The sequence below is a fragment of the Colias croceus genome, chromosome 5, assembly GCF_905220415.1.
Source record: "Colias croceus chromosome 5, ilColCroc2.1".
NCBI classification, from domain to species: domain Eukaryota; kingdom Metazoa; phylum Arthropoda; class Insecta; order Lepidoptera; family Pieridae; genus Colias; species Colias croceus.
Window position 1 is genome coordinate 7,262,637 of NC_059541.1, and position 27,468 is coordinate 7,290,104.

The 27,468-nt window shown below is 37.9% G+C and overlaps 4 protein-coding genes across 8 annotated transcripts; 2 read left to right on the forward strand and 2 right to left on the reverse strand.

The window, feature by feature from the left end:
• On the forward strand, window positions 1-2,872 carry LOC123692065 (CCR4-NOT transcription complex subunit 7-like). The gene is made up of 8 exons (XM_045636703.1): window positions 1-290; window positions 377-487; window positions 749-858; window positions 1,021-1,134; window positions 1,436-1,554; window positions 1,648-1,805; window positions 2,160-2,300; window positions 2,650-2,872. Exons 2-8 carry the CDS (start codon window positions 377-379, stop codon window positions 2,764-2,766), a joined length of 870 nt encoding a protein of 289 aa, XP_045492659.1. The 5' UTR covers window positions 1-290; the 3' UTR covers window positions 2,767-2,872.
• A 327-nt stretch (window positions 2,873-3,199) lies between these two features.
• LOC123692055 (FAST kinase domain-containing protein 5, mitochondrial) lies at window positions 3,200-5,918 on the reverse strand. Its single transcript, XM_045636685.1, has 3 exons — window positions 4,063-5,918; window positions 3,770-3,990; window positions 3,200-3,495 (listed from the first exon to the last, which is right to left on the reverse strand). Exons 1-3 carry the CDS (start codon window positions 5,702-5,704, stop codon window positions 3,379-3,381), a joined length of 1,980 nt encoding a protein of 659 aa, XP_045492641.1. The 5' UTR covers window positions 5,705-5,918; the 3' UTR covers window positions 3,200-3,378.
• Window positions 5,919-17,580: 11,662 nt separating this feature from the next.
• On the forward strand, window positions 17,581-25,143 carry LOC123692049 (chromatin-remodeling complex ATPase chain Iswi). 4 transcript variants are annotated; one of them, XM_045636671.1, is made up of 17 exons: window positions 17,581-17,815; window positions 17,888-18,123; window positions 18,205-18,462; window positions 18,541-18,664; window positions 18,919-19,206; window positions 19,286-19,499; window positions 19,613-19,884; window positions 20,045-20,272; window positions 20,482-20,727; window positions 20,827-20,932; window positions 21,144-21,289; window positions 21,944-22,050; window positions 22,646-22,779; window positions 22,946-23,061; window positions 23,204-23,424; window positions 24,017-24,157; window positions 24,700-25,143. In XM_045636671.1, exons 1-17 carry the CDS (start codon window positions 17,765-17,767, stop codon window positions 24,899-24,901), a joined length of 3,090 nt encoding a protein of 1,029 aa, XP_045492627.1. In that variant the 5' UTR covers window positions 17,581-17,764; the 3' UTR covers window positions 24,902-25,143. The 4 variants fall into 4 exon arrangements, with proteins under 4 accessions (XP_045492627.1, XP_045492628.1, XP_045492629.1 ...); XM_045636672.1 differs by having other exon boundaries at window positions 21,144-21,283; XM_045636673.1 differs by having other exon boundaries at window positions 17,906-18,123.
• Window positions 25,144-25,224: 81 nt separating this feature from the next.
• LOC123692064 (CCR4-NOT transcription complex subunit 7-like) lies at window positions 25,225-27,201 on the reverse strand. Of its 2 annotated transcripts, none has more exons than XM_045636702.1 (7): window positions 26,916-27,201; window positions 26,734-26,843; window positions 26,551-26,664; window positions 26,330-26,448; window positions 26,085-26,242; window positions 25,859-25,999; window positions 25,225-25,729 (listed from the first exon to the last, which is right to left on the reverse strand). In XM_045636702.1, the coding sequence occupies exons 1-7, from the start codon at window positions 27,027-27,029 to the stop codon at window positions 25,616-25,618; spliced, it is 870 nt and encodes a 289-aa protein (XP_045492658.1). In that variant the 5' UTR covers window positions 27,030-27,201; the 3' UTR covers window positions 25,225-25,615. The 2 variants fall into 2 exon arrangements, with proteins under 2 accessions (XP_045492658.1, XP_045492656.1); XM_045636700.1 differs by having other exon boundaries at window positions 26,330-26,463.
• Window positions 27,202-27,468: the final 267 nt, after the last annotated feature.

Here is a 27,468-nt window from a genome sequence, read left to right on the forward strand (position 1 = left end):
TTGTCACTACGTGCAATGTACGCTATGTGTTTTTAAGTTTTGGCTTCATAATTGTTTTCGCAACAATACATTTTTATTTTATTTCATTAAATCTGCAGTGCCCAAATAATTCCAGACAGCAAGATTTCAATGGTCTTCATTGTTGCATTACCTGCTAGACATTCGTAAACTTGTTTTAGTCTCACAATATACAAAAACTTACTAGAAACCTGAAAAACTAAACACAAAAAACCACGGCGTCGCTAAAATCTGAAGAACTTAATCTATTAGAGAAGGACAAGTGGTACAAGGTACAATAATTTATTTAGTTTTAATGTTTAAGAGCATGGTTTATTTCTTGAAAAGACCTTAAACTAAACTAAAACTGTATGTTTAGATGCCAGCAGCAAGCTTTGGCTCGTTATCTCAGCTGCCAGGGACTGGAGATTGTGGGATAAAAGATGTTTGGAACCATAACTTACATGAAGAATTTCAAATTATAAGACAAGTATAACAAATATTTAGTTTTTATGTTTGCTTTCAGTGTTATTATTTAAATGTTTATATTAAAGAGGTAAAACTAATAGAAATTGCTTGTTATTTGTTAATTAATAACTTAATGCTTTAGATATTATGTCACAAGAAATAGTTATATTGCTATATTTACTGATTTCAATCATATATTTCGTGATTAAACCAATACTTTAAAGACTAGAAGAGCAAATAAAATAATATGACAGTTATAATTTATTTTAAAAATATTTTATAGGTAGTCCAAAAATATCATTGGGTTGCAATGGACACAGAATTTCCCGGAGTAGTAGCGAGACCCATTGGTGAATTCAGATCAACAGCTGATTACCAGTATCAACTACTGAGGTAATTATATTGTGATAATAATATGTCTAAATTCTATAAACTAAATTCAGAGATCCATTTTTTTTCTTACATTTTTTGCAAAACTAAAAGGATCATATAAATACATACCTAAATTAAATCCACATATTGTATGTTATTAATAATTCAAATACATCATTTCAGGTGTAATGTAGATTTGCTAAGAATAATCCAACTGGGATTAACATTTATGGATGAAAATGGGAAGACACCACCTGGATACACAACATGGCAGTTTAATTTTAAGTTCAATTTGCAGTAAGTTCTGACTTCTGACTATCCTTGTTTATGATGCGCTAATCTTTATAATATAAAAATGAATCACAAAATGTGTTGGTAAGCGCATAACTTGAGAACAGCTTAACCGATTTTGTTAATTCTTTTTTTATAATATTCCTTGAAGTTCGAGGATAGTTCTTATAGAGAAAACGTGAATATGTACCACGGGCGAAGCTGGGGCGGACCGCTAGTATTCTTATAAGAAAAAGCAACATATAAATTTATAAAAAGCAACATGTTATTTTAATGCCCATTTTGTACTGTTCTATTACATTTTTAGAGAGGACATGTATGCACAAGATTCCATTGATCTACTTCAAAACTCAGGCCTTCAGTTTAGAAAACATGAAGAAGATGGTATAGAACCCCTTGAATTTGCAGAATTACTTATGTCTTCAGGTAAAAGTTTAATTATTTAAGTACCTTATATTAAAAATATTATTGAGTAGCCCACATCATGTTAGTTTTATAATATAACCTTTTTTGCACTAGGTCTTGTACTAATGGACAACATAAAATGGTTGAGTTTTCATTCCGGATATGACTTTGGATACTTACTCAAACTTCTCACAGACCAAAACTTACCACAGGATGAAAATGATTTCTTTGAAAGTCTCAGGTTATACTTTCCAACAGTTTATGATGTTAAGGTAAAGTTAATATTTTGGAATTATAATTAATAATCCCTTAATGTATTCCAAAAGATGCTCATGATATTAAATTTACTGTCTTGCTTATCCAACTTTTTTATGCTTATCTATCAATTTAGGGCTGATGTTCAATCCTTGGTTAAAACTTATCTGTCCAATCCGTATTACACGATAATATAAAAAAGTCACCTGTAAACTGTCAAATGCAAGTAATTAGAATACATTTTTGAAATGGTAGTTTAATACGCTATTCAACTAATAAGTTTTAACCAAGGATTGAACATCAGCCCTAAGAATCATAAAGAAATTATTGTCGTGAAGTATGAATTCAAATGAGTTATTTTTAATTTTCAGTACTTGATGAAACTTTGTAAGAACCTGAAAGGTGGATTACAAGAGGTAGCAGACCAATTGGAACTTCGTAGGGTAGGACCCCAGCACCAAGCAGGCTCTGATTCTCACCTAACGGGGATGGCCTTTTTCAAAATTAAAGAGGTTAGTATAAAATATTTAAATATTTTAAAAGATTTTTAGTGAATAATGATGAAATATACTGACAGTATTTTATCACATTAAGGGCCGATTTTTCAATGCTTGGATACAACCTATTTGTTGAATAATGTACCTATAAAACTACCATTTTAAAAACGTATTCTAATTGCCCATATTTAACAGTTTACGTGACATTTTAATATTATCGTGTAATACTTTATTGGACGGATAAGTTTTATCCAAGCATTGAAAAATCGGCCCTTAAAAATGTTAAATACCTGTAGTCATCCACAATATTTTTTATTCAATGTAATCAATTTTAACAACATCTCAAGTGTCATAAATGTTTCAGATATTCTTTGATGACAACATTGAGAGTTCGAGTGGTCACCTGTATGGGTTGGGCGCTCCATTCTCAGTGAATTCAAACAACTTTCAAGACAATGGTGAAAATGGGAATTCATCCTGATCTGGAGATACCATCATTGTGACAAAACTAACACCAAAACCGCATGTGTTCCACCTAACAGAGTGAAGATCATGTAAATAGAATGATATTAAAATGAATTGATGAATTTAGTATTTGACAAATGCAATAAAAACTGTACCTAGCACATATCATCATGTTAAATTTTAATGAGATTGCAGTTTTAGTTATCATGATTCTTTTACTGATTTCTTAGTTTAAGAATCAGTTGTTTCAACTCAAAACATGTTATTACAGTATGAAGCACGTGAATATATCATGGTGTATTTAATGGATCATCAAAAATTTGTATTAAGGTATAATTTTTATTAAGCTTTACATTTATTTTATAATCCATTGTATATTATTGAAATAATAAGTTGGATGTATATGATTTTATAACAAAAAATTTATAATAAAATGATAAGGCAATAAGTAACTACATATTGTTTTTTCTTTAAGAATGAAGGTTCTAACAAATAAGTGTTTTAGTTACATTAATGTACCTTTAAATAGTTCTTAGGAAAGTTTATATGAATATTTATTTAAATGTGCCACTTAAATATCTGTCACATTAAAATTAATAGATCCTGAAAATTAATTTATTTGGTAAACTTAACAGGTTAAGTGAACATCACAATCTTTATTAGATTTGGCTTCATTAATTAGTCCATTTATATAGTTTTTCTTTTCTCTTTGTGTTTTACACTTTGTATACATGTTCCAGCTCACCTGTAAATAAATTAAGGTTGGTGTAACACTAACTACAATAATTTTAGCACTTTACATTACTAATTTATATTAATGATTGGTATCAAGGCTTTTATGTAATAATTAAATATTGATCCTGCTAGATACTAACCAAAATGCAACACAAAATAATATTCTTTTGTTTTTCATAACAGATTCAAAGGAATACTTCTTAAATCAAGTTTTACTTTAAATTGATATTTTTGGTTTTATGGCATTCAAATTTCTATTCTTTATAAATTTATGTTTTACTTACTATTGCTGCGTGATATCCAAGAGCATGCAACTCTCGTTTTTTAGACAGAAAATGTCCACTGGGTTCATCTGAATTATATAACATTGCGTTTCTACCAGCTATAATCAATGCAATCCAAATATTATCATCAGGTGCTGGACAAAGGTGTCCAAATTTTACATTGTTAAATATATTTTTGACAGGTAAAGGGGAACCACTTGCATCGTCACATATAATAACATCTGAAAAAATATGATGTAAATAGAATAGTTAATTGTATGTTTTACTTCAACCTTAGCAAACATCATACCAACCTCCTCTTTGGTGGTGTGTTACTATATGATGCCCAGTAACAAATTCAGGTCCTCCTCTACATCCTTCCATAATTTTGAGGACATCTAAATACATCTTTTCAGTAACATTATATTGTTTATCATAATTCTCATCAGGCAGATAATCAGTATATTTTTTTGCCAATATCAAAGCATCTTTGTCAGTAAGACAATCTAATCTTGTATCTTTATGAAATAATTGAACTAAGTTATGGATAATTAATATTTCACGACCATATGAATAACAATATTTTCCATATGTATTGTGTAAAAATTCAGTGTTTAGAATCCTTTTGAATAGATCTAATGGATAGTATCCTAAAAGTCCTAGATATGATACACAACATGCAAATGAACGACCATGGGAGAAAAGTTCCTGCTCCCTTTCTGGTTTTCTTAATTCATTGATAACAGTTTCAATAAAACTTGGATTTGTTGGTGGCACATAATTAAATGTTCCAAATGTGAGTATTAATCTTTCCATATCTTTTAATCTGGCATTTGATATATCTTTCATTACATTATTTGCAATTTCTTGTAAACTGGTCTTATGTAATGTTAAAGTACTAGTGGCAAGTAAAGCTATATGCACATTACACATTATAGATAGTCTTGGTATTTCATGTTGTAATATATCAAGAAGTTTTACTATTTTATCATCAAATGGAATCTTGCGAGAGAAGCGAATAAGTTTAAGTAATGCTGCAAGAGATACTTCATTAATTTTAGAAACATTCTCAATCACAGCATCAATTATAGTAGACACTAAAACAGGGCTTCTTATTGGCACTTTACTCTTAAAAAATCCTAAAGATATAATTGCTAATTCATCAATGGTCAATTCATGAAATTTATCTTGAACAGCTAGTTCCAAATCATGCATATCATGGGGTGAAAACCTCATTGCACCAATAAAAAAGTATGTTTGCACTAGTTGTGCTTTTGTTAACTTATTTGATTTATATACGAGTCTTTGGATGCATTTATAACAATAATCCGATGCCTTTGTAACACTCAACATGTAAAACAATGCGGCATATGAGAGCAATTCATCATGAGACCACCTTTTTAACCTATTTACACATTCATCATCTAGAGCTGCCCATACTTCGACATAATTGCGTGTTCTGATAGATGGAGTTTCAGGACATTTTGCTAATGAAAAAAAAAGTGATTTGAGTTCTTCATCAGTGGAAAACTGAATATTATCCGTCAAGACATCTATAAAATTATCAAAAACATTGTTGGAGATACATACATTGTATTCTGAACAGTAAGCTGTTATTAATGAAAAAACTTTAAACACATCTTGTGTAGATTGTTTTGACCAGTCTTTTTTCATTATATTTTCAAATTCTTCCTGACTTAAGGAGCTGGTATTTTTTGGAATATTTAGCTCTTCCACGTAACCATATTTTTCCATTATATCATAAGCATATTTGTTTTCGTTTTCCATAAACATTTTAACAAATAGGGTTGAACTTGTGTGAAGAAATTTCTGATGGACGTATGCATATTTACTTTGTGCAATACTCACTCGATTCGAAGCAAAATTTAATGAGCAACAATTGAATATTCGATATTTTGCATTACAATTTCGTATTATTTGCCTCATGAGAACCATGGTATCTTGTAAAAAAGTATGGTTCACTGTGCATTTGATTTTAATAATTCTTCCATATATTTTCTTTATATTGCGCCACGTCTATTTTTCACGATTGAGATAGTGAAAGTATTTTATTTTATTTACTATTTACCATTTAATCTGTACACAACCACAGTACATAGGTAGGTAACCCAAGAGGTAACCTAAAAAAATTGCAAAGTCCGGAACGATTAGTCGAGTATGTCAATGTCATACTGGTGGTCATACTCAAACTTAGAGTATAAATTACAATAGTATAGAGCGAGTGTATTGCACAAATTGCATAGTGCGCATCGTAGGCAGATGAGCTATAGATACTATATAGATGTGTGTGTGACAAATAGGGATGGGTAGATATCAATTGCGTGTTAAACTATCGATAAGTTATGTAAATAAATATGTATCATAAGTAAATTTTATGTTCAATAAGTTATTAAAGGAAAAATATGTGAATAAAGTATAAATATGTAATTTTAAATTTGTTTACCAACTGAATAAAGTTTGTTTATTCCATTTGAATATTAAATATTATATAAGAAATTTTCTTGTATTAATTATAAGTACTTTAAAAAAATATGTTTGATTGGAATATAAGAAAAACGTGAGTACTTTTTAAATAATAAAGTTAATAAAATAAAGGATCGGGTTTAGTGCTATTTATTAATAATAAATCAAACAATAATAATAATGTTTGAAAAATGGTAAAAAATATTAAGGAATAATTAATAATTTAAAATGATAATATAATAAATAATATTAATAATTTCTTTATTTAATTTTATCCATTTTACTATCAAAATCTTCAAAATCAATTTAGCGGTTCAGAAAATATATCGTAACATTACATACTTTACATTTACACTATAATACATTCGCATTCATAATTTAGAAAGTGTATCGTACAAAACACACCACAAATTTATTTATAATACATTTTTAAAAGACTTTTAATTTTAAAGTTAAATAAATAATTTGTTAAAATATAGTTCTTCTAGTAAACTTTATATCGAGTACAGCGTTGGTCAGGTCACATCACTACGATCACGTGGCGGCAGTGAGGCGCGCGAGCGAGCCTGCGCGTGTCCGCCTCCCACCTACTCTTCACCCCCGCGATGCTAGATTTATTTTCATAAAATTATGTATAACAATCGACTTACTGATGAAATGTGATAGTGGATTTCAATTTTGTGTATTTTCTAGTATCGTTTTTGCAAGATAGAACTGCACATTTCACCACTTTTATTCGTAAATATGAAAAAAATCCAGAGCAACGCACTTCGTGAGCACTCAACCACGACTGCGAGCGCTCGCGGCGGGAGCGTCGTGTTGTTCCCACCTGTGCCTACTGTTCCCACTTGGTTGTTCGCACTCTATAGATAGTATATATACTCTAACCTCGTAACGCCCAGATACCGGTACTTGATCGTGAGCGAACCATCATTCATTTTTCAGGAAGTTAGGTTCGTTGTCGTTCTTGGTCGTTTGGTCGTTTGGTCGTTTGGTCGTATCTCAGCGTTCTGCTCGCTGATCAATTAATTAGTTAGTTAATTGACTGATTAATTAAAATCAATCAATTAATTGACTGTATAATTTGGTAATTCAGAGATAAATAATTTATTGGTTTTTCTCTGAATTATGAAATTGTAAAAAAAAAAATTGTGATTGCGATCCCAGATGTAAATAAGTACATCCTGCAATCATGCCGCCGCCGAGCGTGCCGCCGCTGCCGCAGCGACGTGCGACTCGTCCGCGCGCACTGGGCCGCAGGGTCTATAGCCGGTCGGTTGCCGCACTTGAAATGGGCCTGGACGCCATTGCCGCTTCCGGCCAGGCCGCAATTGTGGCCCGTTCAACGGCAACTGGCCGGCTTCCTGTGTTGGTGCCGGAACCTCAGTCAGGAGCCGGCGATGAGTCGTTCCTGGCGAGTCCACTGACGTTGTCGCCGGCCCAATCCACCGAATCTGTATGCTCAATTGCTCGTCAACAGGCCCCGGCATTCGCTGCCACACCAACGCCGGGCACTTTAAAACGCGCCGCACAGGCACCTCTACCACGTACTCCGCGCTTTCCCGCCCCCTTACCGGGTATTCCCGTGGGACGCTTTCCCTCCCCTCCCCATAGAGTAGGAGAGAAAACCCTCACAGCGTCCCCGCCTCCTCCTCCTCTGAACATGCCGACGATGTCATCGGGCTCTCCTATGGAGACCGGGACAACAGGCCCTACATACGCGGCCATGGCCGCGTCTCCAAAATCTCCAGTGCCTACACCCTCCACCTCCTCCGCTGCCGTTACGCCCGCCCCAACTAACAAGATTGTGACTGCGACCGACACTGCTGCTTCCGCCGGCACTACAAGCGCCGCGCCTCCCACCAAACAGCCCAACCGCTACCCTCCGCTCATCGTAGAGATGCTGCCTGACTGGCCAACTCACTTTAAAGAATTAAAGAAGGTTCTCGGGCACACCCCGAACGGACGCCCGTTTGGTAAGGGCGTCCGATTCATGCCAAAGACGGACCAGGAGTTCCGAGTCATCCAGCGCTATCTTACGCAGCTGGAGAGCAACACCGGAATCTCCTGGTTCTGCTACTCGCTACCCGCTGAAAGAAGCGTGAAAGTAGCGATCCGCGGCCTGCCGGCTAATACAGAACCGGCACTTGTGGAGGCAGAGCTGCGCGAGCTCGGGTTCACCCCGGAGCACGTGCGCGCAATCCCAGCTCGCCCGGGTAGGCCGGGTTGTCTGATGTTCGCGCAATTGCAGCGGACTCCGGACCTCATCCCAGGCATTTACGAGGTCAGCGAACTGCTCTGTATGCCTGGGATCATTATTGAGGCATGGCGCGGCAGGAAGGGGCCCGCGCAATGCCATCGCTGCCAACAATTTAGGCACTCCTCCCAAAACTGCCACAGGCCATTAGCCTGTGTGCGGTGTGGTGGGAACCACCCGGCGAAGGAGTGCCAACGTCCGCGTGAGGAACCACCGACGTGCGCCAACTGTGGCGGCGCCCACACGGCCAATAATGCGAACTGCCCGGTCTACCGCAAGGAGACTCGCAACCGCAAGGCCGGCACTATAGCCCGCACTGCTACAAGTGCGCGCACGCCCGCAGCTGAAGTCGACGCACCTGGCTCGCTCATGGCCGCCGCCAACCAGCCAGGACCGACAGGTAAACGCCGCCGTAAGCGTGGCAAGCGCACCCGCACCCAAACGCGGCAAGAAACACCGCCAGCTGCGAAGCCCACCGCGCCTCTCCATGTACCATCTGCACCGCCTGTTGCATGTTCCACCAGGCCGCGCCCTGCACCGCAAGTCGCGCCACAGCCAACCAAGACGTCCAAGCCCACCGTGGTCGCTGCCCCCGCACGGGGGACGAAGGCGAAGCGAGTGATACCGCTGGACCCTCAACTCACCAAGGTCATCAGCACCCTTAATCAGGTACTGATTGCCATCCAGGAGCAGCGTGACCCAATACCGCTGATCCTGGGATGTATCGCGGAGCTCTGCGCCTCTTATGGCTGAGCTTCGCATTGCTTTTTGGAACGCCGACGGGCTCTCAGCGCAAAAAGCCCGCCTCTTCAAAATCCTGCTCTCCCAGCGCCAAGTGGACATCGGCCTGGTTAACGAGACGCACCTCAGACCAGTAGACAAGTTGAAGGTTTCCGGATACTATGTCTACCGGGAGGACCACACCTCGCCAACTGGGACTGCTTACAGGGGATTAGTAGTCCTGGTCCGTCGGAATCTCATACACCAACTGCTACCAGTACCACAGCTGCAGTCGTCGTACGCCCTCGGCGTGGAAATTTGTATAGACCGCCAGCCCACCCGAGTGTTCGCCTTTTACAAGCCGCCGCAAAATCGACTGGCAGTGGCTGATGTCCGAACCTTGTTGGACTCGCCTCTGCCCACGATCCTCGCTGGCGACTTCAACGCGAAACACACGGCGTGGAACTCCAACACCGTAAGCCCGGACGGTAGACGCCTACTGGACGATGCAGACCGCCACGGTTACGAGGTGCTGGGACCAGAGGTCCCAACGCACTACCCGTACTGTGCAGCCCACACTCCGGACGTCATCGACATAGCAGTAGCTCGCGGCCTCATTGCCGCACCGTCGCTTGACGTCCTGGATGACCACCTCATCTCCGACCACCAAGCCGTCCTCTTGACGCTGACAATGACTCCATTGACGACATCGTTGCCTTCTCCAAAGCATCGCCAGGACTGGCGAATCTTTGCCGAATACATGGCTGAACACTCGCCGTCCTTTAGAGTAGAGAGCCCTGCAGACGTCGATCGACTCGCAACGGACCTCAGCGCAGTCATGTCCAATGCGCTTCGAGAGTCCAGACTCGACGCTGCATCTACTCGTAGAAAACCCCAGCTCCCTGCCTACATTCAAGCGTTGTTAGAGAAGAAGAGGAAGCTGCGTAGACTATGGCAAAACCTGCGATGCCCGACCATGAAGACGCGGCTGAACGCTCTGGCAGCCAAGATTTCAGACGCACTGGAAACGGTAGCAGTCGAATCTTGGCACACCGCCATCGAGCGAGCCGGCGAAGACTGGTCCGGCATGCACCGCCTCTGCCGCCAGCTCTCCAGGAAGCCCTCTCCGATTAGACCCCTCATGGCCGGTGACGGAACCCCACGTTACCGCGCCGAGGATCGAGCGGAGATTTTCGCAGACTACCTGGAGACGCAGTTTACGCCTAATCCAACTGCGAATGTGCAGCATGTAGAGACCATCAAGCGACAGGTGATGGACTACTTAGAATTGCCTATACCGCCGACAGAAGATCCAGTCGTGTTCTCCCCTGGTCGAGTCCAAAGGATGATTCGACGAACTAAACTGCGCAAAGCCCCCGGTCCCGACCGAGTCACCAACGAAGCGCTACGTCACCTACCTCCGCGAGCTATCGCGACGCTGACGCGGCTCTTCAATGGAATCCTCCGTACCGGGCACTTTCCATCCCCGTGGAAGCTCGGCCGAGTCATCCTGATTCCCAAGCAAGGCAAGAACATCATGCTGCCTGAGAGCTATCGCCCCATCTCTCTTCTGTCCTCGACCTCGAAAGTCTTCGAGAAACTACTGTTGCTGCACATTACGCCCCACCTTCAGCCACGCGACGAACAGTTCGGCTTCCGCGCCGAACACTCCACCACTTTGCAAGTGACGAGAGTACTGCACCACCTCGCTACCGCCTACAACAAGCGAGAACAATCGGTTGCAGTATTCCTCGATATGGAGAAAGCGTTCGACCGCGTATGGCACACCGGACTCATCTACAAGCTGTCCACGTCTACTACTCCGCGTCGAGTAGTTAAGACTGTGGCCACCTTCCTGCAAGACAGGCGTTTTCAAGTGGCGGTTGAAGATGCTTTGTCCACAGAGCGCCCCATCCGAGCTGGTGTGCCCCAGGGAAGCTGCCTGTCGCCCGTCTGCTATAGCAGATACACGGACGACATCCCAGTCGCTGGCGGAGCCATTTTAGCGTTATATGCCGACGACGCTGCGTTTATTACCACCTCGCTGAACGCCAAGCACGCATCGGTAAAGATGCAGCGAGCACTAGATGCGCTTCCCTCATGGCTGGAGGACTGGAGACTCAAGGTCAACGTGGGGAAAACTCAGGCGATTTCCATCGGGCGGGCGCGCCTTTTGCCACCCCCGGTGTCTCTCATGGGCGAGAACGTCGAATGGTCACCGACGGCCAAGTACCTTGGTGTGACCATTGACAAGACACTCTCGATGCGGCCCCATGTGAAAAACGTGGTCGCCCAGACGCGCGCCGTGCGGAATATACTCCGCCCCATGCTGGCGTCTCACCTGCCTCTCCGTACGAAGCTGTGCATATACAAGGCGTACGTTCGCACGCGTCTTACCTATGCGGCCCCTGCGTGGTTCGCACTGACCAACGAGACGGACCGCAAGTCTCTGCGAGCGCAGCAGTCGCTAGCGCTCCGCACCATCTCCGGAGCACCACGCTTCGTACGGAATCAGGTCATCTCCAGGGACCTGCGCATGGAGAGCCTGGACGACTTCGTTCGCCGCCTGAGTTCCTCTATGTTCGCGCGCGCCGACGGAGCGCGATCCCAGCACTTGCACGGCATCGCGCCATACCATCGACGACCGCCGGACATAAGAGGCCTACCACGTGACCTAATCTCCTAGGACACGACCGCTTCCTCGCCGCTAGCTGACGGGCGCTCACCGGCACTCTGCCGGAGAGCTCGACCTCGCTGAGCGGCGGGTGAAGCACACTCGGACATTCTCCCCTGCAGCAGCTCGCAGATCGCCCGCGATACCGCGGACTGGATCGCACTGTAGCAGGATACCTCCCGGACATGACACCTTGGACCATCCGGTCCCACCCAGTGCCCCGCCTGTAGTTGCAGGCGGCGTTGCCACCACTGAAAGGGGCCATCGCCCCGAACAGTTACCCCGAAGCCTGTGAAGGCTTGCGTGGAAGACCCGAGTAGTAGTAGCCCAGATACCTATTAAAAGGCATGCAGCTCGATAGTGGTACCGGCCCAAGCTGTTATCCAACTTTATGACATAAACGCCCACGGTACCTTTTTAAAGGTATCTGACAGTATCTGATTTGAAAACGCCGTAACATTTTAAATAACGCGCCAAATCTAATTACTGTTTTTTATCCGGCTACTGGAAAGTATGTTTTTGTCTATTGTTAAGCAATAGTGCCAATAGAAAAATAAAATATATGTAATTTCCAGCGAAAAGTCTGGCCATCTCGACTGACTAGAGGACGTGGTAAGTTCAATCCATGATTATTGATGCAATCTTAGGTTTTTAACTGAGACTATCTTACTCTGCTTGTTGACAAATAAGTAAATATTATAATTACATTTAGATTTACGCGAAAATAAAGAATATACGTGTAAAATAACCTCGTAAAATCTGGATACCTTTTAGAAGGTATAAGAGTATTAATATATTATTGGATTTTAAAAGGTATAAGGGAATAAACCACTAATCAATTTGATTTGCCTTTGCAACTTATGATTTAGACCGTTTTCTCCTTCATAATATAAAGTAAATTATTTAGTCTGTTACAGAATCTTTTAGTACCTATCCTTTTCAGGTAACCCAATGAGAGATGAGCAAATTTGGAGCAAATAGATGAAGCTTAAATCAGTCAGATATAGAAAAGTATGAACTATTTGGAGATGAGGATTACAACATAAACCAAAACCAAGAAAGCTCTTCCAGTTCTGAAGAATCTGAAAATAATAGTTTTTTTTATTAAAAACCAACTCTTATTTGCAAAATTAAGTTCTATAGAAATATATCAATTTACCTACTATCATTCTGATTTTAAAAGGTATATGGGTTGCTATTACATAGTGTTTTTGGGTCCAATTTAGAAACTTGTTAATTTTTGCTTGTGTCATCTGTTGGAAGTGGATTTCTTTTGATAGAAAGCCTAAAACACGTGATAAACTAGCCTTTAAAAATAATAAGTACAGAAAATAATGATCATGTTGTTCAAAAATTGATATTTTTTTCTCAGATTGTAAGTGTGAGATATGTTTTTGGTCATTAAAATTTTGGAAGACATGTATTAATCCAAATATTTATGTTCATTGTTTTTTGTAATATAAAATAAACCCTATATTGTCTACCGCTAATCAATAATATCAAAAATACGAATTTTGCGAAATCGGGTTTTGCAATACATTAAAGCCCATATGCCTAAATAAAGAATAACGAATTTGGGGTTATTTAGTGTCTCAAAACCTTCCACTGACATACATTTACATGCAGAAAAAATCCCACGCTCATACGGAAATAATAAGGCACTTTTTTTAGATTTCATCACCTCTGGGTCCGCACCATGTGAACCTTTTAAAAGGTACTTGGGCTGCAAGCCAATGTTTGGTAAAAATAGCCTGGGCGTTACGAGGCTAAGTACTCAAACTTCTGAGCTTAAACTCTTGTGTCCACAGGCCACAACGCAAAGTACAATACCACAGAGCAAGTCAGAGTACCATTCGAGTCGCGGCGGAACTCGTTGAGGTTCATATCGATGCTTTACAGCCAATAAAGGATAACCGCCACCTATAAAATTGTTCATGAGAGTGGTTTAAAGTGAAAAATATAAAAAAAAAATTCATAAAAAAAATTGTATAGACCCCAAAAAGCTGGAGATGTATACAATATAGCATTGAATTTAGTACTTATTAAATGACGTTTTTATTTTTCCATTATATAGCGCAAAATACAATTTACTGTCGCTTATCCTCAAATGGTTTTTATTTTGTAAACAGGAAAAATGGCATAAGTGTAAATACTTGAATTTTTTGCTTGAGCATAAATGACGTAATTCTCATTTAAATGTTATATACATCGAAGAAAAATGTCACAAGCAAAAGTTTTAGGGAAAAAATATAGGTAAATACTGTGTAAGGAGCTACCGAATAAAAATTAACAGTATGCAAAACTGTATAAAGTTAAATTTTTTAACGGAAATATTTTGCATAAGATACTGAAACTTGCTTTGCCCCAAATTTTGCTTTAGGGATGTAAATAATTAGAAGACATCAATATTTATCAAATCAGTCTTTATTTGACGTATTAATAGCACATAACATAAGCGTCACAAAATCAAAAACAAAATAAAAAAGCATCTCCGACGAATGGCTCTTACATAGCCGGACTCAAATTAACTTAAAAATAACAAAGGTAATTTTTTTTTTATGTCAGAGCAAGCAAAGGAGCAGGTGGGCCACCTGATGTTAAGTGGTCACCACCGCCCATAAACACTTGTAACACAAGGAGTGTTACAGGTGCTTTGCCAGCCTTTAATGTACAAATAAGCTCTTTTCTTGAAGGCCCCAATGTCGTAGTTGTTCGGGAACACCGCAGGTGGCAGATCGTTCCACAGTTTCACCGTACGCGGAAGGAAGTTACGGGTAAAGCGGACAGTGGTGGAGCGCCAACCATCCAGATGGTGCGGATGGAACTGGTTTTTACGGCGTGTGGTCCGGTGGTGGAACTGTGCGGCTGGTATAAGGTGGAACAATTCCTCAGAGCACTCCCCGTAGTAGATTCTGTACAGTATACAGAGAGACGCAACGTCTCTCCGCACTGACAGTGGACCGAGCCTATCGGAAAGCCTACGGTCATCGACAATTCGAGCTGCTCGACGCTGGATGCGGTCAAGTGGAAGGAGTTGATACTGTGGGGCTCCGGCCCAGAGATGAGAACAGTACTCCATATGCGGTCGCACCTGAGCCTTGTACAGCTGAAGTCGGTGAGCCGGCTTGAAGTAATGTCTCGATCTACTGAGCACACCAAGTTTTTTCGAGGCTAATTTAGCTTTCGCTTCCAAATGACTGCGGAATTGAACGTCACTCGAGATTTCAACTCCGAGGATTCCGATTTTCATCGATATACTAAGGGGAGTACTCTTAAACCGAGGTTCTACGACAAATGGGGTCTTTTTAGCGGTAAACGCGCAAACCTGTGTCTTTAGGGGATTGAACTCGACAAGATTAAGTTCACCCCACTCCGAGACTTCTTGGAGAGAAGACTCGACTTCAGACACAAGTTTGTTTCGACTCTCATTTAGGCTTTCCTTTGAGGTGTTTGCACGGCCGGGATAAAGAGCATCCCCCGTACTGTCGTCTGCATAGCAATGAATGTTACTGGTTTGTAACAAATCATTGATATGCAGAAGGAACAGTGTAGGAGATAGCACGCAGCCTTGTGGGACACCAGCGTTCACATGAAGAGGCTTAGAGCAAGAACCGTCGATAACGACCTTAATGCTCCTCTCTTCCAGGAAGCTGGCAACCCAATCGCATAACCTTGCAGGAAGTCCGAAAGATGGTAATTTCGCTAGAAGTGCCTTGTGCCAGACCCGATCGAAGGCTTTCGCTACATCCAAACTTACAGCCAATGCCTCCCCTTTACTCTCAACCGCCTCCGCCCATCTGTGAGTGAGGTACACCAAAAGATCACCAGTCGAGCGACCACTACGGAAACCGTATTGCCGGTCGCTTAACAACTGGTTCTCCTCCAGATACCTCATGAGCTGGCAGTTAATAATGGATTCCATTATTTTGGAGAGTAAAGAAGTGATGGCGATCGGTCTGTAGTTAGACGGATTTGAGCGATCGCCTTTTTTAGGGATTGGGTGGACAAGAGCAGTCTTCCACGAATTCGGGACAATGCCTTTGGCGTAAGAGAGCCGAAAAAGACGCGTTACAACCGGTGCCAACTCAGGAGCACATGTCCTAAGCACAATAGGGGAGACTCCATCCGGCCCAGTCGACTTATGGATGTCAAGGGAAAAGAGAGCGTTTCGAACGGCACGTTGTGTGAAGCGTATATCCGCCATTGAATGGTTGCACCGCGGGATGGTCGGCGGTGTCATTCCCCTGTCATCAAGAGTCGAGTTCCTAGCAAAGAGAGCGCCCAAGAGTTCGGCTTTCTCTTTAGCGGAATGGGCCAGAGAGTCTTCGTCCTTGTGCAAAGGTGGAAAGGATGAACGACAAAAGTTACCTTGGATGGCCTTGGCGAGGGACCAAAACGCCCTTGTTCCCGAAGGAAGTCGCGCTAGTCTATCGCCAAGTGCACCAATATAACTAGATTTTTTAAATAGAATTCAACGTTTTGTAATTTTTATGTATATTTAATTTTGTTCTGTGTAGGTATTTCTCATAGAAAACATTACAAAAATTTAAAAAAAAGAACTGCAACGTTAACAAACAAAGTTTTCTTAACATTAATTAAGATTAATGAAATCAGTCTTCTCATCGCGAAGCCGCTTGGGCTCGTAGGTTTGGGGAAACGATACCGATAACCACCATTCCAAACTGTTTTTAGACAGATAAACGACAAATAGGATGAAAACAAATTAGCATAAACGTATTTTTCATTTATGCTATTTTATCCTAAGCGTCAAAATTTCTTCTGTTTCGGGAGGGAAAAAAAGTATAAGCGACAAACTATTATTAAATATTTATAGGGACAAATGTAGTATCCGCCATTTAAGTGTTTAAAGACTAACCGGAAAAAAACTGCTAAACACCAAATTAAGTCTCAAAAATGTGGCCTTTCTATATCAAACGACAATTTTGTTTTTTGAAGGCACGAGCGTAAAGTACTAAATGAAATTTAACAAAAAAATTACAGCGAAGCAAATTATCTTAAACGCATATTTTTTTATACTTGCCTTCAGACAAAATGGTTTAACGTTAAAATAGTAAAAATTTACAGGAAGCCCAAAAAGTATAAAGGTTGTTTGTATTGAAATATTTTTGATTAACTACCAAAATGCATTCCACACAAAAAAATCTGTCGTTTAAGACGAAGAAATTTGGCCTTAGTCTTTGATTTTACTACCGCCTAACCGACTTAAAGTTTAACCTAGAGATGTGTGAACTAGACCAAACGACGCAGAAAAAAAAGGGCAATTCAGCGGTATATATAAGTCCGTTCTCCAAAAAATGGCGCTTATCCCTTTTTGGCTGTAAGCCATCGATATATTTTCCACAGTATGGCAAATTTTGAAATTAAACTTTCTATAAGCGCGTTGAGAGTAAAATTTCTAAGTCGCGTCATGGAATACGGCGACGATTTTGGTACCTTTGAATCTTGCCAAAGAAGTTTTATTTTTGACACGTGTGCTCGGCACACTTTTTTTTTTCCTCCAAAATGTCAAAAATGAAGTGATCTTTAATAATTATTGCGTTAGTCCCAACGTAGTCCTAAAATTTGTTTATCTACATAAAAAATAATATGAAGTCTGTGCTCTTTCGCGCCTTCTTTTTGTGTTTATGTCAATTCAAATTGTCAGCAGTCAGAAATCGGTGGTACGTCAATTGTCATTACGGAAAGACGCTTGATCAGTGGCTTGTTCTTCTACAGTTTTTGTACACTTTTATTGTAGTAGAACTCGTGCCAGTTTTCTAACAAAAAGAATACTCACAATATTAACATCCTTTTACTGTATGAAATGATTGATTATTGGCTATAAAAGATTTTCTATAACGATAAATACTAAGAATCCAGAATGGCCGAAGTCGAAGAACCCATGGAAACTGCAGATGTTGGAGAAAACTCCGTAAGTATATACCTATACGGCTTAAATTTATTATTATATTTTTTATTAATAATATGTAAACTTAATGGTTAGAATGATTTGACATTGCAGAATGGATCGTCTAGTGATACAACGTCTTCAAGAGGTAAAGAAGGAGACTTCGAAAGTAAAATTGAAACCGATCGTTCTAAAAGATTTGATTTTTTGTTGAAACAAACAGAAATATTTTCTCATTTTATGAGCAATTCGAAGTCAACCAATAGTCCTCCCAAACCAAAAGCCGGTAGACCTCGAAAGAACAAAGACCCAGACGCTGGAACAGTAAATGAGTATGAAATTACTTTTATGCTATGAATGAATATTATATTATTTATTATATTCATAAAATAAACATAAAATCACATTTACAGTCATCGGCATCGGAAAACAGAGCAAGAGGAAGATGAAGAATTACTGGCGGAAACAAATATCAAGCAAAAAACAATATTTCGATTTGAGGCATCTCCCCATTATATAAAAAATGGTGAAATGAGGGATTATCAAGTGAGAGGTCTTAATTGGATGATTTCATTGTATGAAAATGGAATCAATGGAATCCTGGCTGATGAAATGGGTCTTGGAAAAACTTTACAAACTATCTCCTTACTAGGCTATATGAAACACTTTAAGTAAGTATTTTATTTTATTTTTGGCTTTTGTCTCTGTCTGTCTGTTATCTATTGTTTATATATTATTTTCTCTTTCAGAAATGTTCCTGGACCTCACATAGTAATTGTTCCCAAATCAACTCTTACAAATTGGATGAATGAGTTCAAAAAATGGTGTCCATCTCTTAGAGCAGTGTGCCTTATTGGTGACCAAGAAACTAGAGTATGAATATATTTTCTACCTTAGCTTACATTTATTAAGTTACCATAAAAATATTTAACATATATTTTTTAATAATGTGAGACATCATCTCATTTTATTTGATAGTTGTAATAATTTTATACATGTTTTGTATTATAAATTATAATAAATATAAAATAAATTACAATAATTATAAGTCTTACAAAATATTCAATGTTATGTAATTTGTTTTCATTGATTTATAATATTATAAAAAATAAATTACATAATTTCAGAACACATTCATACGTGAAACTCTCATGCCTGGCAACTGGGATGTGTGCATAACTTCATATGAAATGATTATAAGAGAAAAGTCAGTTTTTAAGAAGTTTAATTGGAGATACATGGTCATTGATGAGGCTCACCGGATTAAGAATGAGAAGTCCAAATTGTCTGAACTGCTAAGGGAGTTCAAAAGTATGAATCGTTTACTGCTTACTGGTACTCCCTTGCAAAATAATTTGCATGAGTTGTGGGCTTTACTTAACTTCCTTTTACCAGATGTGTTTAATAGCTCTGATGTAAGTATCTTCTTTCCTTTGATTGTATTTCATTTCATTCAAAGATATTATCCCAATTATTATCACATTATATTTTCAGGATTTTGATGCTTGGTTCAATACAAATGCAGCCCTTGGTGATAATCAATTGGTATCTCGTCTCCATGCTGTATTAAGGCCATTTTTGTTGAGACGTTTGAAATCAGAAGTAGAAAAGAAGTTAAAGCCCAAGAAGGAGGTAAAAGTATATGTGGGCTTAAGTAAAATGCAGAGGGAGTGGTATACTAAAGTATTGATGAAGGATATTGATGTTGGTAAGTAAATGTCCTGAAACTAATAAAAAAGAAGAGAAGTGTATGTTGTTGTTAATAAGTTTTAGCGTCATTAATATTTACATACATTGACAACATTATTCTAAATTTTCTAGTGAATGGCGCTGGAAAAGTGGAGAAAATGCGACTCCAGAACATTCTTATGCAGCTGCGTAAATGTTGTAATCACCCATATCTATTTGACGGAGCTGAACCAGGCCCACCCTATACTACTGATGAACATTTAGTATACAACTGTGGGAAATTAGCCATTCTCGATAAACTGCTGCCAAAATTGCAACAACAGGATTCCCGAGTTCTGATTTTCTCACAAATGACAAGGATGCTGGATATCTTGGAGGATTATTGTCTATGGAGACAATATAAGGTAATAAAGGAACTAATAAAAATTGCAATACATATACAATTAAATAAAAGTAATTGACTGCGCAAATTAAGTTATATGTACTTGTGTAAATCTGTATAATATCTATATTTAATAAATGAATAATGATGACTACAATGACTACAATATCTACATTTTTCAGTACTGTCGTTTAGATGGCCAAACTCCGCATGAAGATAGAAATAGACAAATTGAAGAGTATAATGCTGAGGGTAGTGAAAAATTTGTTTTCATGTTGTCAACTCGAGCTGGTGGTCTTGGTATTAATTTAACATCTGCGGATGTAGTCATCATCTATGACTCAGATTGGAATCCTCAAATGGACTTGCAGGCTATGGACAGAGCCCATCGTATTGGACAGAAGAAACAAGTAATTATTTTAAATTATAATTTTTTTATCAGTCTCAAGTCTCAACATGTTAAAATCTTATGACAAGGCCATACATTTTTCCAGTATTGTCTTTATCCACATAAAACACTGTGTGTATAAAAATGTTATTTGTTTATGTTCACTAAAATTTTCGCAATAACGTGAATATAATTTTATATATTCACGTTATTGCATTCTAAATATTTTAGGTGAGAGTTTTTCGGCTCATAACAGATAACACAGTTGAAGAAAAAATTGTGGAAAGAGCCGAAGTGAAATTGCGTCTCGACAAGCTTGTGATACAATCTGGCCGTTTGGTAGATACCAAGAATCAGTTGAACAAAGATGAAATGTTGAACATGATCAGGCATGGCGCAAATCACGTGTTCTCATCTAAAGATTCGGAAATTACTGATGAAGATATTGATACTATTTTGGCAAAGGGTGAAGTAAAGGCAAGTTTAATTTTTTTACGATTGCAAAGAATATTTTTTTTTATTAAATGCAGTTATATGTGCAATATGTATTTAAATATTTTCATACAATTTTTTCAGACTGAAGAACTGAAGCAAAAATTGGAAAGTCTTGGTGAATCGTCTCTACGTGCGTTCTCTATGGACACGCCCGGCGCCACTACAGATTCGGTTTATCAATTTGAAGGTTTGATAAATTAGTAAACCAAGTAAAATTGGATGAACATCTCTTTGAATTACATATATTGGCTTAGTTATAAATAATCAAGCATTCCTGCACTAAATAATAAGAAGTTTTCTCGTGAAAATGCTTTACAAATTTACGAAACGATTACTATTAGCATTGGGCAATTGGTGTCAAAAGTTATCTGTATACAATTAAAATTGATCGCAATTAGGTGAGGACTACAGGGAGAAACAGAAGATAGTGCCCATTGGCAACTGGATAGAACCTCCCAAACGTGAACGTAAGGCAAACTACGCGGTTGACGCGTACTTCCGCGAAGCATTGCGAGTGTCAGAACCGAAGGCGCCTAAGGTACAGGTAAATAAGTGTAAAGAGCTAAATAATGGACTCTCATGAAGTAAGATTACGAGATTTACGCTTGGTGATGGTGTTTTTTTACAGTATTACGCTATTGTAGGCTTGTTTAACTAAAACATATTTTTGAAGAAAAATCAATATTTTATGTATGTTTTCAGTATCGCATCATTTGTTATATTTCTGCACTAGTTAGCTCTTTATACTCTGATATATCATAATTACTATGTACTCTCTATATTTATTATTATCTACTTTAATTTCTAAGAATTTATTAGTTTTATTTGCTTGATAGTTTATTTTTTATTGTGTGGAAACATATTTGCTAAGTAGTTTAGTTTGTTAAATTTGTAGCAACAGATTTGCCCTTATAGATTACAAATAGAAGGTTACTTTAAACAGCATAATAGTAGATTACTTAGTAAAATAATAAACAGTTACATTAATGATTTTCATAATATTTTTTTAAATATTTGAAATCTCATCTCTGGCAAATTAGGCTGAATAACAGAAAAAAATGTAATGATTTTACACACTTCAAGATTTCATAATTTCATATATTTACTAACGAAATACAATCTATAAGGGTGAGCTGTTTTGTAATATTACTGCAAATTATTATAATATGTGATTTACATGTGTGGATAATTCCCACAGGCGCCAAGACCACCGAAACAACCAATCGTTCAAGACTTCCAATTCTTCCCACCGCGCCTTTTTGAACTACTTGATCAAGAAATATATCATTACAGAAAAACTTTAGGGTAAGATGTCATGTTAATACTTGTTATAAACATGTTATATCCAATAAAACGCTATTGAAAGGTTTAAAAATGTTTATTGTGCTAGGAAGCAATACTAATTAAAGTGACATTAGTTAAGCTCGTAAGTACCTATGTTCTAACAATTAAGTTTACCGAGTACCTACATTTATTTAATTCTATATTAAACAATAAAAAGGAAAAACAATAACATTTACAAAATATGGGCGAAACAAATTTAATAACACTAATTATAAAATGTGTAGTTTTATCAGAAATCTACTCAATTGCCTAATTTTTTGAGATCAAATAATATCTATAGTTTGTGCTCTAAATAAATGAATCCGTAATTTTAACCCAGTCTTTATAATCTAGTCTAGTCTAGTATATTATCAAGGCGAAAGTTTGTAAGTATGGATGTATGGATGTTTGTTACTTTTTTTTTTAGCACACATATAGAGGGTAACTTGGATTAACACATAGGATAGTTTTTATCCCGGAAATCCCACGGGAACGGGAACTATGCGGGTTTTCCTTTGCTAACGCGCGCGAAGCCGCGGGCGGAAATCTAGTATTTAATAAAATTTACTCCTTGCAGATATAAAGTACCAAGAAACCCAGAACTCGGTCCGGATGCGGCGAAGATACAACGGGAGGAGCAACGTAAGATTGACGAGGCTGAAGCACTCACTGAAGAAGAGATACAAGAGAAGGAACAGCTTTTGACTCAAGGTATACAAACACTTATACATTCGAATAAGTGTTTGTAATATTACGTATTTGTTTACGCTAATCGCGTAACTTAAAATATGATAGCGTAAATTATTATAAAACAGAATCATTACACTGTGTTTTTATGTTGATGGATACATTAATGTTAACTTTGATATTATTACAGGGTTTACAAATTGGACAAAACGTGACTTCAATCAGTTCATCAAAGCCAACGAGAAATATGGTAGAGATGATATTGAAAATATTGCTAAGGATGTGGAAGGCAAAACACCGGAGGAGGTATTTTCAATCATTTATTTTATCTTTTTATATGAAATATAATTCCAAAGTACCTATATAACATATTTCAATAAATGTAACAGGAAATATTGGCTCACATATTATATAGTAGTTAAATGTAGATAAATAAACTTTGTTATAGGTAATGGAATACTCAGCTGTATTTTGGGAAAGGTGTCACGAATTGCAAGATATAGACAGAATCATGGGTCAAATAGAACGCGGAGAAGCGAAAATACAGAGAAGAGCCTCTATCAAGAAAGCTTTGGACGCGAAGATGGCGCGCTACCGGGCACCGTTCCATCAACTCAGAATCTCATATGGCACAAATAAGGGCAAGAATTATGTTGAAGAGGAAGATAGGTTTGTTTTTCTTTTATCAAATTCCTAAAAGTAGGAGTATCTACGGATCTACCTATTACCTATATTTATTTGTCCTACTAAAAATGCGAAAGTTTGTGAGGATGGATGTATATCTATGTATGTTTGTTACTCTTTCACGCAAATGCTACTGAACCGATTACAATGAAATTTACCATACATATAGGTTGTGTACAACTTAGTTAACATAGGATAGGTTTTATCCCGGAAATCTCACGGAAACAGGAACTATGCGGATTTTTCTTTGATAACGCGGGCGAAGCCGCGGGCGGAAAGCTAGTTCACCATATAGAATTTGTTTGTCTTATTGGTTTGTGGTGGCAAATAAACATTGCTTGATCCTTTCTTTTGTAATTGATTAATAATAAAAGACATATTATTATGTTTTTTATCATTATGACTTGTACACTGTATGTAACTTTACAGAATAAATGGTGCAAGCACCATAGATATTTTTTTTTTCGTTTTTTATATTTTTCCACCATAGTGAAATCCACGGTCATCTTGGCCTCTTACAATCTTGAACAATGTTCAACTAAGTTTCTTTTTAAATAAATATACTGTTTGTCAACAGGTTCTTAGTATGCATGCTGCACAAGCTGGGCTTCGACAAGGAGAACGTGTACGAGGAGCTGCGCGCGGCCGTGCACGCGGCGCCGCAGTTCCGCTTCGACTGGTTCCTCAAGTCGCGCACCGCTGTGGAACTGCAGCGGAGGTACCTAATTACAGATCTATATAAACTAGCTATATTGATTCCTATTGCAATCCAAGTCCCGCCAAATCAGTAGGTACACGATTGCTCGATACACAGATAGCTAATTTGGTCTAAGATCCGAATATAAGTCGACCTGCAACGGCGTGATATGTAATAGAATGAGACCAATTTTATAATAAATTTAGTGTATTAAAAATGGGTTGACTGGGAAAATCCTTCGTTTTTAGCTACTCCTTAAACTGTATTCTGGTGTCTGCACACAGTGTACGGCATAGTATTCGTTCATTGAAGCTTTTAGTAATAAATTACCGTCCGCGGCTTCGCCCGCTTTGTCTAAAACCTACTAAATTATATACTAAAACCTTCCTCTTGAATCACTCTATTTAAAAAAAACCGCATCAAAATCCGTTGCGTAGTTTTTGCGGACAGAGAAAGCGACTTTGTTTCGACTATTTGAAATAGATAAGTATTTCAAAGTCGTAAATCGTGTATTTTATACAAATTCATGGAACATTTTGTTAATAAAATTTAAAACTTTACAGATGCAACACCCTTATTACATTAATTGAGAGGGAGAACCAAGAATTGGAAGAGAAAGAACGCGCAGAAAAGAAAAAGAAGAGCGGGAATGCGAATCCAAACACTCCTGGTGGAAACAGTGCCGGCAAGGGCGCCAACGCCGGTAAAAGGAAGGCCGACAACACGCCAGACACCGCACAGAAAAATAAGAAAAAGAAAAAATGAGGTCCGGTCACTGCCCTTTATAGGAAAATGAACATTTATCAGAATAAACGATTGATTTCAAAATAGTGCGAGTGTATTTTATAAACTTTTATGTCCATGTCATGTGTGTAGCGAAGTATTATACCTATTCTTCATGTTGCAATGAGTATTGCTTTACTTTTTAGTGTTGACATTCCCAATTGTGTAACACCTTATTTATAACTTTAAATAAGTGACTTCTTAATAAAAATTAATTAAACAAATTATCTTTTTTTTTCTATTTGGTACTTCTAGATGTAAAAGTAAATTATAGACGAAGAATATTAAAAATGAAACGAGTTATGTCTTATATATTATTGAAAAGTTTTTATTAATACCTTAAGAAATTAAATGGATAACAAAAAACAATCCCAAATAATCATACTCTATATTTACAAGTCATCATACTTTAAAGTACATATAGTTTAATAATACAACAGTTAAGCTTTTCATGACATTAACAAATTATTTCACATTCAGAGGGAAGTACATGCTATAAAACAAATGACTTAGTTATAACCGTAATTCACTTTTAAATCATAGCTATGTTAATTCTTAACTTGGCTGTGATAAAAACTAACGACTTATATTTCCTTCAGGTACACAACAATCACAGGACCTATTTTTCTTATATATTTCTCGTTTTTTCAACGATTCATTTAACGCTTGTTCACTTGCACTCAAACACTCATTGAGTCAAGAACTACCATTTTCCATATTTTCTTGAAAATTGTTTGCATTTGTTGAAAAAGGTGCACCAAGTCCATAGAGATGTCCACTTGTACTCTCAATGTTGCCATCAAAGAATATCTGAAAAATACACTTTACTGCGTTTATGGAAAACTTTTATTTTGTGCAAATAGATTAAAAGAGATAGAGATATTTAAGTCATTTCAATATCATGATCACAAATATGTATTGCATTTATATAAAATGTACCTCTTTTATTTTAAAGAATGCCATCCCTGTAAGGTGTGAATCTGAACCAGCTTGATGTTGAGGCCCGACTCTTCTCAACTCCAATTGATCTGCTACTTCTTGCAACCCACCTTTTAAGTTCTTGCACAATTTCATAAGATACTGAAATATTAATATAAATTTTATTTAGGTAAGAATATTACATGCATTTTCTATATTTTGTACATTTATTATAGAAGATACTTACTTTCACATCATATACTGTGGGAAAATATAATCTAAGACTGTCAAAAAAGTCATTTTCCTCCTGGGGTAAGTTGCGATCAGTTAGAAGTTTGAGTAAGTATCCAAAATCATAGCCAGAATGAAAGCTAAGCCAATTGATATTATCCATAAGAACAATGCCTGCAAATAATGTAACAATTAACATTATGATTGATTATCCTGAATGAAAAGCTTCTACAAATTATATAAGTAAATTGAAATTCCTACCTGATGACATTAACAGCTCGGCAAATTCTAATGGTTCAATACCATGTTCCTCATGCTCTCGGAATTGAAGTCCTGAGTTCTGCAGTAAATCTATAGAGTCTTGGGCATACATATCCTCCCTGTCAACAACAGATCTTTTGAAAGTTTATAATTTTTCTGATACAGAATTAACATTTTACATAATTTACTTCAATAAACATCAGAAATAACTATGAGCTTACTGTAAGTTAAACTTGAAATTAAACTGCCAAGTAGAACAACCTGGAGCAGTTTTGCCATTTTCATCCATAAAAGTGAGACCCAGTTGAATTATTCGCAACAGATCCACATTGCACCTGGAATGAAAATATTAATTAGAATAAAATAAATAAATAATAAGTTAATGAAAGTGTGATAGCCCATACCTTAAGAGTTGATATTGGTAATCTGCTGTAGATCTAAATTCTCCTATCGGACGTGCGACGACGCCTGGGAACTCGGTATCCATAGCGACCCAGTGGTATTTCTGAACAACCTAATTAGAATAATTTTGAGTGCATAACATCATAATTCCACATGTATAATATGGTTCTTGTTTAATCCTTACCTGTCTAATTACATGGAATTCTTCGTATAAATTGTGATTCCATACATTTTTTATAGCATTATCATCACGAGAATTACTTAATAAGCTAAATTTCGCGGTTATAGGCGAAGACATTGTAATAAATTATAATTTGCAATGAGAAGCGTATTTATTTATTAAACACCAATGCGATATATTATGAGTGTCTATTCTAGATATTGAGATGAATTCTAATCATTTCTTTTTATTGTTATAATATAAATTGTGTAAAGTTGTGAAATTATTGACATCTGTGATCTGAGACCACCAGAGACCTGACAAAATCGCCGGGTAGCGGTATAGACTATAGCAATTAGCATATAGGAAGGATGTATAACCGGTATAGACTATAGACACTTGCTCTGTGCATGCTCTGTGGTACAGACTACAGAGTAAGGCCTGTGAGTAAGGCCGGCAAGGCATTGTAAAGAATTTTTCTGTCGGAAAATTTTTGATGCCCGCCGGACGCGCTCTTTTCATACATTTTACTATTCCAAGCGTAGTCAAAAGAAATCGCGCATAGTTCTTGTTTCTG

What these genes read in the sequence shown, in the direction of transcription:
- LOC123692055 (XM_045636685.1), bottom strand. Translation starts at nt 5,704, where the DNA reads ATGGTTCTCATGAGGCAAATAATACGAAATTGTAATGCAAAATATCGA. An exon ending in AACACACCACCAAAGAGGAG is followed by an intron (nt 3,991 to 4,062) that starts GTTGGTATGATG and finishes ATATTTTTTCAG; the next exon opens with ATGTTATTATATGTGACGAT. An exon ending in TTGGATATCACGCAGCAATA is followed by an intron (nt 3,496 to 3,769) that starts GTAAGTAAAACA and finishes ATTTATTTACAG; the next exon opens with GTGAGCTGGAACATGTATAC.
- LOC123692065 (XM_045636703.1), top strand. Translation starts at nt 377, where the DNA reads ATGCCAGCAGCAAGCTTTGGCTCGTTATCTCAGCTGCCAGGGACTGGA. An exon ending in TACCAGTATCAACTACTGAG is followed by an intron (nt 859 to 1,020) that starts GTAATTATATTG and finishes ACATCATTTCAG; the next exon opens with GTGTAATGTAGATTTGCTAA. An exon ending in AGAATTACTTATGTCTTCAG is followed by an intron (nt 1,555 to 1,647) that starts GTAAAAGTTTAA and finishes TTTTTGCACTAG; the next exon opens with GTCTTGTACTAATGGACAAC.
- LOC123692064 (XM_045636700.1), bottom strand. Translation starts at nt 27,029, where the DNA reads ATGTCTTCGCCTATAACCGCGAAATTTAGCTTATTAAGTAATTCTCGT. An exon ending in AATTCCATGTAATTAGACAG is followed by an intron (nt 26,844 to 26,915) that starts GTAAGGATTAAA and finishes TATTCTAATTAG; the next exon opens with GTTGTTCAGAAATACCACTG. An exon ending in TACCAATATCAACTCTTAAG is followed by an intron (nt 26,665 to 26,733) that starts GTATGGGCTATC and finishes TTTTCATTCCAG; the next exon opens with GTGCAATGTGGATCTGTTGC.
- LOC123692049 (XM_045636671.1), top strand. Translation starts at nt 17,765, where the DNA reads ATGGCCGAAGTCGAAGAACCCATGGAAACTGCAGATGTTGGAGAAAAC. An exon ending in CAGATGTTGGAGAAAACTCC is followed by an intron (nt 17,816 to 17,887) that starts GTAAGTATATAC and finishes CTTAATGGTTAG; the next exon opens with AATGATTTGACATTGCAGAA. An exon ending in TATGTTGAAGAGGAAGATAG is followed by an intron (nt 23,425 to 24,016) that starts GTTTGTTTTTCT and finishes GTTTGTCAACAG; the next exon opens with GTTCTTAGTATGCATGCTGC.